Raw genomic sequence first — 11,116 nt, forward strand, 5'->3', positions numbered from 1 at the left:
ATAATATATATAATACAATCCAACCAAACTCGTACAAGTAGAACAAAGGGAATGAAAGTGCAGAATATAGTACTCGGTGTTGCAGCATAACAGTTTCAGAGACAAAGTCCAATATCTGCAATGTAGCAGAGAATTCTACTATACCCTAGCTTATGGAAGGACCGTTCAGATGCCTGTTAACAAAGGGGAAGAAACTGTTCCTAAGTCTGATAGTTCGTGCTTTCAAGCTTCTACATTTCCAGGCCAACGGGAGCTGAGAGAAAAAGGTATGACGAGGGTGAGGAGTTTGATCATGTTGGCTGCTTTCATGAGGCAGTGAAGTGTAGATGGGGGCAATGGTGAGGAGTCTGGTCTGCCTGATGGCTGGGCTACATCTACAATTCTTTACAGTTGCTTGCGGTCTTGGGCAGAGCTGTTCTCAAACCAAGCAACAGTATGCTTTCTATGGTTTTTCTGTAGAAGTTTGCAGCAATCATGGGAGACGTACTGAATTTCTTCAGTCTCCTGAGTAAGTAGACGTGTTGGTGTGCATTAATTCCTGTTGCTTCAATGAGGTATGTAAAGCACATTGAACCTCCACATTGAACTATCATGAACCCTCTGCTGGACTATCTGCAGTTTGCATATCGGGCCAATAGATCTGTGGATGATGCAGTCAACCTGGGCCTGCACTTCATCCTCCAGCACCTAGAGAACTATGCAAGGATTTTGTTTATTGATTTTAGCTCTGCATTCAACACCATTTACCAGATGTACTACACTCCAAACTTTCCAAGTTGACTGTGCCTGAACCCCTCTGTCGGTGGATCACCGGCTTCCTGACAGACAGAAAGCAGCATGTGAGGCTCATAAAGCACATCTCGGACTTGCAGACCCTCAGCATAGAAGCACCGCAAGGCTGCGTACTCTCCCCTCTCCTCTACTCTCTCTACACCAATGACTGCACCTTCACTGACTCCTCTGTCAAGTTTATCAAGTTTGCGGATGACACAACCCTGATTGGACTGGTCCAGGATGGGGAGGAATCTGCCTACAGAGAGGAAGTGACACAGCTGGCGTCCTGGTGCCATCACAACAATCTGGAGCTCAATGCTCTTAAAACAGTGGAACTGATTGTAGACTTTAGGAAAGCTCCCCTCAACCCACTCACCATCAACAAACAACACAGTCACATCTGTGGAGTCTTTTAAGTTCCTGGGAACCATAATCTTCAATGCCCTTAAATGGGGGGAGGGGGGCACCATCGACTCCACAGTCAAAAAGGCACATCAGAGGATGTACTTCCTGCGGCAACTGAGGAAGCACAATCTGCCACAGGCAACGATGGTCCAATTCTATACGGCCACCGTAGAGTCTGTCCTCACCTTCTCCATCATGGTCTGGTTTGGCTCAGCCGCCAAGCACGACATCCGGTGGCTGCAGCAAATCATTTGATCAGCTGAGAAGGTTATTGACTGCAACCTGCCCTCTATTGACGAACTACACTGCAAGGGCCAGGAAGCGAGCAGATAAGACCCCTCTCACCCTAGCCACAAACTCTTTGAATCACTTCCCTCTGGAAGGCGACTCCGGACCGTGAAAGCTGCCATAACCAGACATAAAAACAGCTTTTTTTCCACGGGTAGTAGCTCTACTCAATAACCAAAAATCTGTAGCCTCCTTTTGCTCTAGTATTTTATTTAATTCACATGTTTAATCGATAATGTTGTGGTGGTCCCTGGGGGTTAGGCCACTTCTTGGGTCATCCCCCTCGGCTCTTGAGGGACAGGGACAATTGTCTGGCCACGCTGTTTCCCGAGAGCTGCTCGCGGGCGTTCTGTGTGTTCGCCATGATTGATTAAACTACTTCTGAAACTTCATCCAGGCCACTACAACTGGTGACCCTAACGTGATGGAACACAACGGCGTTGGGCTGAAGCTCCCGACTTTGTGACTGAAGAGCCTGATATCTGGTTCCAGCAGGCTGAGGCACAGTTTGCTCTGCGACGGATGACGGTAGATGAAACTAAATACTTTTACTTGGTCAGCGCTCTTAACCAGGTGACTGCGAGGCAAGTTAAACCTTATCTCAGTGCCCGCCCGGCAGCTAACAAATATAGGGTCCTCAAGGCCCGGCTCATCAGGCGGTTTGGCCTTTGTCAGTCTGAGCGGGCAGCTCGGATTCTCCGAATGGACGGCCTGGATGACCGTCGGCCCTCCTGGAGGACATGCTCGCCCTAATGGGTGACCATGGACCTTGTTTTTAATTTAAATATGCTTACCTGCTGCAGCTCCCGTCCGGCATCCACCTGCAGCTCGCCACCGATACCTTTGCCGACACGCAGGTGCTGGCTGAGCGCACCGACCAGCTGTTGATGTCCCGTCGGCGGGACCTGGAAGCGCTGGCCGTCCTTCCCATGGCATCAGGAGGCGCGGAGCAGATCGGGGGCTGCTATCGACCGCGTCTCCACTGCTCCCGTTCGGCCCCCACGGCAAAATCCTGCCACCATCGGGCATTCCAACGCAGGCACGTCTTTCCAGCAGGGCCCGCCTGCAGTTCCACCCGACGCCAGCAGAGGTCACTATGGTTCAACCCAGCCAACTTCGCCTGCAGTTCCACCAGACGCCAGCAGAGGGAGTTGGTGCTATTATCACCGCCGCTGGGGAGCTGCAAGCAGGCAAAGTCGCCCCTCCTGTGCGTTCCCGGGAAACGCAGGGGCTGGTCGTCAGTGATTCCTTCAGCGGCCGGCCATATTCATTCCATCTTCGCCTGGGATCACCACACCGGGGGTCGATTCCTCATGGACACTGGTACTGAAGTGAGTGTTCTGCCTCCCTCCATTGCTGACATCCGTGCGAGTAAACGTGGCCCCGCGGCGAACGGGAGTGCAGCGAACGGGAGTGCTATTCGCACCTATGGAGTTCGCACCATCACCCTCAACTTTGGCCACAGCTGCTTTTCATGGAAGTTCGTCATCGGCGACATTTCCCAGCCACTGCTGGGCGGCGACTTCCTGCGAGCCCATTCACTACTCGTGGATGTCAAGCGGCAGCGCCTGGTGCACTCAGTCATGTTGGAGCCAGTCTTCCTGCGCATTCGTGATCCGGTTGCACGCCCTGATGGTTCCCTGTCGTCCGTAGATGCGACTTTCACGAGTATCCTGGCGGATTTTCCAGACATCCTTGAACCCCACTTCCGCTCCTCCGCTCCCAAGCACGGGGTGGAGCACCAAATTCCGACTACCGGCCCGCCTGTGCACGCCCGAGCGCATCGTCTTGCACCGGACAAGCTCCGCCTAGCACGAGAGGTGTTCCGCCTGATGGAGGCGATGGGCCCCTCCGATAGCCCATGGGCGTCACCGCTCCACATGGTCCGCAAAGCGGGAGAGGGCTGGCGTCCGTGTGGGGATTACCGTTGCCTGAATGATGCGACCATCGCCGACAGGTACCCAGTCCCGCACATTCAGGACTTCAATGCCCATCTGGCCAGAGCATTGGTGTTCTCCAAGGTGGACCTCGTGTGAGGGTACAACCAGATTCCGGTCCACCCCAATGATATCCCTAAGACAGCAATTATTACACCGTTTGGATTTTTTAGTATGCCGTTTGGGTTGAAGAACGCCGCGCAGGCCTTCCAGTGGCTTATGGATTGCACTGCATCCACCTCCGTCAGCTGTGTCAGCGCCTCAGTGACTATGGATTGGCTATCAACTCGTCCAAGTGCCATTTTGGGTTGACGGCTATTGACTTCTTTGGCCACCACGTAACTCCACAAGGGGCGGTGCCTCTGCCGGCCAGGGTGGATGCTGTCCACAGGTTCACCCGTTCAACCGTGAGCTCCTTGTTGTGTACCTCGCCTTATGCCACTTTCACTACTTCCCGGAAGGGAGGACTTTTACTGCCTTCACGGATCACAAGCCGCTAACATTCGCGTTTGCCAAGGTTTCAGATACGTGGACTGCGCAGCAGCAGAGGCAGTTAGCGTACGTGTCCAAGTATACCACCTCCATCCATTTCGTCGAGGGCAAGTACAACAGGGTGGCCGACGCCTTATCGCGACCTACGGTTCACGCCATTCTCCAAGCCGCTGAGGGTATTGATTATTCCGCCCTGGCAGCCTCACAGCTGGTCGATGAGGAAATGGCACGGCAGTATTGGGCTTGCAGTTGGAGGACGTTGTATGTGGTCCTCGGTGCACAATGCTGTTGTGCGATGGCTCCACTGGATTTCCGCGACCCTTCGTCCCCGTTGCCTGGCGGTGCAGGGTGTTTGAGGTGCTCCACGGACTCGCTCATCCCTCCATCCGGGCGAAAACGGCCCTTGTAGCCTCCCGCTTCATGTGGCACGGGCTGCGCAAGGAGGTTGGACATTGGGCGCACACCTGCAACCCATGCCAGACCGCCAAGGTGCAGTGACACGTTTGTGCGCCGTTGCAGGAGTTTGGCATCCCTCGGCGTCCTCAATCTAAGATACCTCCTCCAGTGGCTACTCCATCCCCTGCATCTGTTGGTCGCTTGCTCGTTCCTGTGCTGGGCATGGCGCGCACCCGGGCTAGTCGCCGCGTGTGCCCTCCTGTCCACTTCATGCCTCTGGTTCTTGGGGGGGGGGGGGGGGGTCATGTGGCGGTCCCTGGGGGTTAGGCCACTCAGCTCTTGAGGGACAGGGAACGATTGTCTTGCCACGGGGTTTCCCGAGGGCTGCTCGCGGGCGTTCAGTGGGTTTGCCATGATTGATAAAACTACTTCTGAACCTGCCTGGTGCCTGGCCTTTTCCTGACCTCATCAGGCCACTACAATGTTTTATTATTAATGTTTAATGTTATATGTGTCATTCCTAACTGTCACTGTATGTCATGTTGTCACTTGCGGGCGGAGCACCAAGGCAAATTTCTTGTATGTGAATACTTGGCCAATAAACTTATTCATTCATTCATTCATCCATTGTCAGAGAAACTCTGATGAGCTGCCCTTTCTAAGAGCTCCCACCACAATGAGAGACTCAAGGGAACACTAGTTTTGTCCTCTGTCCATCCCCTTCCGCAAACATGTTTTCCTCTAGCTCACAATTTGCAATTCTTCAATCCATTTGTCTCACATCATCCGTATTTTCATCTCTGGCCTGTGTCCAACTGTCTGCCTATCAAAATCCGACCTCACCTGTTTCACCTACTAATTGCAGGCTTTATCCTGCCCCACCTCTCTTCCACCTCCAGTTTAAATTCCATTTGGAATATTTTGGAGGACCAAGAACCAAGAACTCTCTTAACACCCCCCCCCCCCCCCCCCCCCTGCGCCCCCACAACACAGTCTGGAGAAGGGTCCTGCACCAAAACATCACCTATTCATGTTCTCCTGAGATACTGTCTGACCTTTTGAGTTTCTACAGCACTGTTACTCCAGCGCTTTTTACCCAGGGTAAATAAATCAAGAACCGGAGGATGCAAGTTTAAGGTGAGAGAGGTAAGACTTGATAGGAACCTGAGGGGGCCACTTTTTCACTCTGAGGGTGGTGGGTATATGGAACAGGCTGCCAGAGGTGTTAGTTGAGGCAGATACTATAACAGCATTAAAAAAGATACTTGGATAGGTACATGGATAGGAACGTTTAGAGGACAAGGGCCAAATGTGGGCAAATGGGATGAAATTAACCATTTTAGTTGGCATGGCTAAGTTGAGCCGAAGGGCCTGCTTCTGTACGGTATGACTACAATGGACTGTTGCACTGTTGACAGGTCATCTTTTGAGGACAGTTTGCTTTAAGATACATTGAAGACATAATAACAAGGTAAGTTATTCACTTCCCATGCAATCTCTACAAATAGTATCTCTTTAAGTAAAATGAAAACGGTAGTATGTGAAATATTGTTTGATAGGTAGAAAGAATTCCAGGAATTGAGTTTAATACCTGACTAATTGTAGAACAATGAATGGCAGCAGTTTTAAGTTATTTTCATTTTACTTAGAGATGTTGTTTGAGATATTGTGAGAAACAAACAACTTGCCTTGTTATTGTGTCATCAGTATACACTAAAGCAATGTGCATTGCCAACTGTACAGCTGTGGCATCTCACTGTTAGTGTATTTTCACTGTCTTTGTAAAAGTATATAATACAGATAGGTCAGAATATGAACGTTACTTAAGCAAATGGAAAAAAAATACAATTCAACTGACCATGTTGATAACTTGTTCTAATATTAAATTACTGATACTCAATAAACATTAACCTTGTAGTATAGGCACGGCTTTCCACACTGCAACTGGTCCGAGGCTGGCAAACTGCCCAAAAGACGATTCAAAGAAAAACATTGGCATTCCAGCCAGCGCCAACATGAGCATGTAGGGAATAAGAAATGCACCTGTAAAAAAGATCTTCATTTGAGAAATAAATTAGTCATGGCAAATATATGTATTTGATTTGAATTTCCATGCACCCAACAGGCGGGTTGGGTTAAGATGACCTTTAGAAATTGTGCTTTCCTGATGGATTTATCAATCTATCCATTTATATTTTCTCGCTGTTTACCTGTCTATATACTTTTCCTTTATCCATCCACTGCGATCATCAGTACTTATAGAGAAAATAAATTTATCTTCAGGTTATGCGACCTGATCATCCGAGCTATGATCACCACAAAGTTTCCAAAGAAAACATTTCATTAACATTTGTGCCAGGTTCTGGTCTCAGCTCCAATTCTGGGCGGTGAGAAATTAAATGGTTAATTAAGAAATTCCCTCTTGGGAAAATTCACTCACTGAATGAATGTAAACAATCAATTCTCCCTGTTTTAGCAAGTTCTTGTCATACAGCATTTTACCTTATTATCCCTTCTTATTTCTATCAACCCCAGGTTTATGGGGTTATGGAAGGCCCCTGATCTAAACCATTGAGATCAGTTTGCAAATCAGATACCAGAGGCACTCAAGAGGACTTGAGTTTTAAAAATATTCTAAAAACATTAGAAAATATATATCATAATGTCACAATGCTATGGACAGAATTCTAAATAATTGTCCACATCCCAGGCTCTTCCAGTACACTCCCTGGGTATGGTGCAAGTTCATATCTCCCTGAAGGTGGCTAAACAAGCACATAGACTGGTAAAGAAAGCATATGGCATACTTGGCTTCATTGGTTTAAACATTGAGTCTGATAATTGAGTTTGGTTAGGCAACATTTGGACTGTGGGCAGTTCTGGTCACTCCATTGCAGAAGGATGTGGAAGCTTTGGAGAGGGTTCAGAAGAGGTTCACCAGGATATTGCCTGGAATAATTAGCTTTAAGGAGAGGTTGGACAAACTCAGATTGTTTTATCTGGCGAGCTGGAGGGTGTGGAGTAATCTGATAGAAATATATACAATTATGAGACTCATGGGTAGGGTTTACTGGCAGATTTTTTTCCTGGAGTAAAATGTCAAATACTTATGAAAGCATAGTATTAAGGTGACGGAAACAAAATTTAAAGATTTACGAGGCATTTTTTTTAAATACAAAGAGTTACAGGTGGCAGTATCATATTCAGCTGTGATCTGAATTCCTTAACTAATGAAAAGTACACATTCCAGCCTCTAAACAAGGCAACCTACTGAGGCTCAACAGGTGATTTTCATTTCAAATATTGTCTGATTGAAATATCTCCCCCCTGAACGTACAGCCATTGACTCACTCCGTAAATCTCCCCCTCCTGAATGTACAGCCATCGACTCACCCCGCAAACCGTCTCCAACAGACCCCCTCCTCTTGGACCCCCCCTCATGGTCATCTTCCGGCTTTAGACCTTTTTATTCAAAATTGCCGGCGGGACATCAACCGCCTCAACTTCTCCACTCCCCTGTCTCACTCTAACCTCTCCCCACCTGAACGTACAGCCATCGACTCACTCCGCAACAACCCAGACTGGGTTATCAAACCCGCCGACAAGAGAGGAGCCATGGTAGTCTGGCACGCTGGTCTCTACAAAGCTGAGGCCATGTGCAACTCTCGGACACCACCTCCTACTTATCCTTGGACCATGACCCCACTGGCGAGCACCAGGCCACTATCCCCAGCACCATCACTGACTTCATCAACTCCGGTTCCATGCCCTCCCAAGCCTCCAACCTCATCGTTCCCCAGCCCCGCACGGCCCGATTTTACCTTCTCCCCAAAATCCACAAACCTGACTGTCCTGGTAGACCCATTGTCTCTGCCTGTTCGTGCCCTACCGAACTTATTTCCATATACCTCGACACCATCCTATCCCTCCTGACCTATGTTCAAGACACTTCAGGCACCCTCCGTTGTCTCCGGGCATTCCATTCTCTAGGCCCCCATCCCCTCATCTTCACCATGGACGTCCAGTCACTCTACACCTCCATCCCACACCAGGAAGGTCTCAAAGCCCTCCGGTTCTGACTCGACTGGAGAACCAACCAATCCCCATCTACAGATACTCTCCTCCGCCTAGCGGAGCTGATCCTTACCCTTAATTACTTTTCATTTGACTCCTCCAATTTCCTCCAAATACAAGGCGTAGCTATGGGCACGCGCATGGGCCCCAGCTATGCCTGCCTCTTTGTAGGGTACGTCGAGACGTACCAGGGCCCCATCCCCGACCTCTATCTCCGCTACATCGACGATTACATTGGTGCTACCTCCTGCACCTACACACAACTCACTGACTTCATCAACGTCACCACTAACTTCCATCCGGCACTCAAATACACCTGGACCATTTCCGACACTTCCCTACCATTTCTTGATCTCACTATCTCCATCGCAGGTGATAGACTTCTGACCGACATCCACTATAAACCCACTCACTCCCATGGCTATCTAGACTACACTTCTTCTCACCCTGCTTCCTGTAAGGACTCCATCCCCTACTCCCAATTCCTCCGTCTACGCCGCATCTGCTCCCAGGATGAGGTGTTCCACACCAGGGCTTCGGAAAAGTCCTAATTCTTCAGGGAACGGGGGTTCCCCTCGCCTACTATAGATGAGGCTCTCACCAGGGTCTCTTCAATACCCCGCAACACTGCTCACTCTCCCCATCCCCCCACTCGGAACAAGGGCAGAGTCCCCCTAGTCCTCACCTTCCACCCCACTAGCCGTCACATACAACAAATAGTCCTCCGTCATTTTCGCCACCTCCAACGTGACCCCACCACTCGCCACATCTTCCCATCTCCCCTCCTGTCTGCTTTCCGCAAAGACCGATCCCTCCGTAACTCTTTCCTTCAATTCTTCCCTTCGCATCCGCACCTCCCCCTCCCCGGGCACTTTCCCTTGTAACTGCTGGAGATGCTCCACTTGTCGCTTTACCTCCCCCCTCGACTCCATTCAAGGACCCAAGCAGTCGTTCCAGGTGCGACAGAGGTTCACCTGCACCTCCTCCAACCTCATCTATTGCATCCACTGCACTAGATGTCAGCTGATCTACATCGGTGAGACCAAGCATAGGTTTCGCCGAACACCTTCGCACAGTCCGCATTAACCAACCTGATCTCCCTCTAGCTCAGCACTTCAACTCCCCCTCCCATTCCAAATCCTACCTTTCTGTCCTGAGCCTCCTCCATGGCCAGAGTGAGCACCACCGGAGATTGTAGGAGCAGCACCTCATATTACGCTTGGGCAGTCTGCACCCCAGCGGCTTGACTTCTCCAATTTCCGGTAGCCCTTGCTGTCTCCTCCCATTCTCCGCTCTCCCTCTGCCCTCTGGCTCCTCCTCTTCCTTTCTTCATCTGCCCCCCCCCCCCCCCCCCCCCCCCCAACCCTACATCAGTCTGAAGAAGGGTTTTGGCCCGCAACATAGTCTATTTCCTTCGCTCCATAGATGCTGCCGCACCTGCTGAGTTTCTCCAGCACTTTTGTCTACCTTTGAAATATCTCACTCTGAGTATAAAGTACTGTCGTAATTTCACACCCATATCTCCGTTAAAGATGTACAGTTTCAAGCCTTGAGACTGAAGCATTTTCTCTTTGTATCAACATTGTTGAATCTACGTTATTATTTGGTAGTTGACCCACTTTTATTACTTAATACAATTAATGTTATATGATATAATGAACATCCCCTTGTTTATTAAATGTAACTATTCCCTATGTATTCCTAATGTACGATACTCATTCCCTTTGCTTCTGCCTTTCCCTCTCATGTATTGTGAATCCTCAACAGTACCTCCTCCATTCCTGTACGCCAGGTAAGGGAATCTCCAGATGTTGCCCAGACCCACAGTGAACCCGATCACTGAGAGCAGGTAGTCGGTTTTCGAGGACCAGTTGCCTCGCTCCACATTTTCGTCATTTTCGCCCACGTTTCCATCGATGGCAGACTGGAGGAGTGAGAAAGAGGAAAGGTTAGATTTTGTTACGTATGAACTCAGGACAGTTTCTGCCCATTGCCCTCACCCTGAGCTCCTCTCCATTAGGTCATTAATAATCCCACAAAGTAGCCCCACATTACAAAGTAACCCAATCCCCATATAACCAGCTTTCTTCATGCACAAATGTGATATTCACTGTCTCTGCTGGCGTGTATATTTGATTATTATTCTGAGAGAACCCAGACGTAGCCAATCCTTTCTTGTCCATTTTTCACAATGACGAATGATCCTTTCACTTGGCCTGCGGTTGAAAGTAATTTCAGGAAGACTTTCGTGGCTGGAGGTTTACGGCGCTTATACTGCATCTAGTTGAGGGAAATGAAGTTTTATATGAGGCAATAGCTTTTCCACAGTCACAAGCCAGAGTTTTAAAACTTGGGTCCAGTGATACTTGCAGTCACTGTACACATTAATTCATTCATCAATTAAAAATTATTTTCTTTAGTTACTTATATAAGTTTTAGAACCTATGGTACCAAAGTACAGATTTAACACATCCACTGATGTGATAACCCTGGCATATTATTCACCCCCTCGACATTTAGTCCAAAACATCACCTATCCATGTTACTCCAGAGATGCTGACTAACCAGCTGAGTTACTTAAGCATTCTTTGTTCTTTTGTGTAAATAGCACCTGCAGTTCCTTGTTTCAACAAGGATGACTTGAAGTCTTCAAGATGGCTCTTCACACTGTCCTGACTCACCTGGATAGACAGGGCACGTACGTGAGGATGCTCTTCATTGACTATAGCTCTGCATTCAATACGGTCATC

The 11,116-nt window shown here is 49.0% G+C and overlaps 1 protein-coding gene across 1 annotated transcript in view; it reads right to left on the reverse strand.

Annotated features, from left to right (window-relative positions):
- LOC129701989 (sodium- and chloride-dependent neutral and basic amino acid transporter B(0+)-like) overlaps positions 1 to 10,687 on the reverse strand; it is a 58,519-nt gene extending 47,832 nt beyond the window's left edge. The window contains exons 1-3 of the mRNA XM_055643448.1: positions 10,478 to 10,687; positions 10,137 to 10,290; positions 6,204 to 6,335 (exon numbers count right to left, since the gene is read on the reverse strand). Coding sequence (XP_055499423.1) covers positions 6,204 to 6,335; positions 10,137 to 10,290; positions 10,478 to 10,549 — 358 coding nt within the window. The 5' untranslated portion in view covers positions 10,550 to 10,687. The remainder of the gene's footprint in view (positions 1 to 6,203; positions 6,336 to 10,136; positions 10,291 to 10,477) is intronic.
- Between the last annotated feature and the right edge of the window lie 429 nt (positions 10,688 to 11,116).

This window comes from Leucoraja erinacea, chromosome 12 (assembly GCF_028641065.1).
Source record: "Leucoraja erinacea ecotype New England chromosome 12, Leri_hhj_1, whole genome shotgun sequence".
Taxonomy (NCBI): Eukaryota; Metazoa; Chordata; class Chondrichthyes; order Rajiformes; family Rajidae; genus Leucoraja; species Leucoraja erinaceus.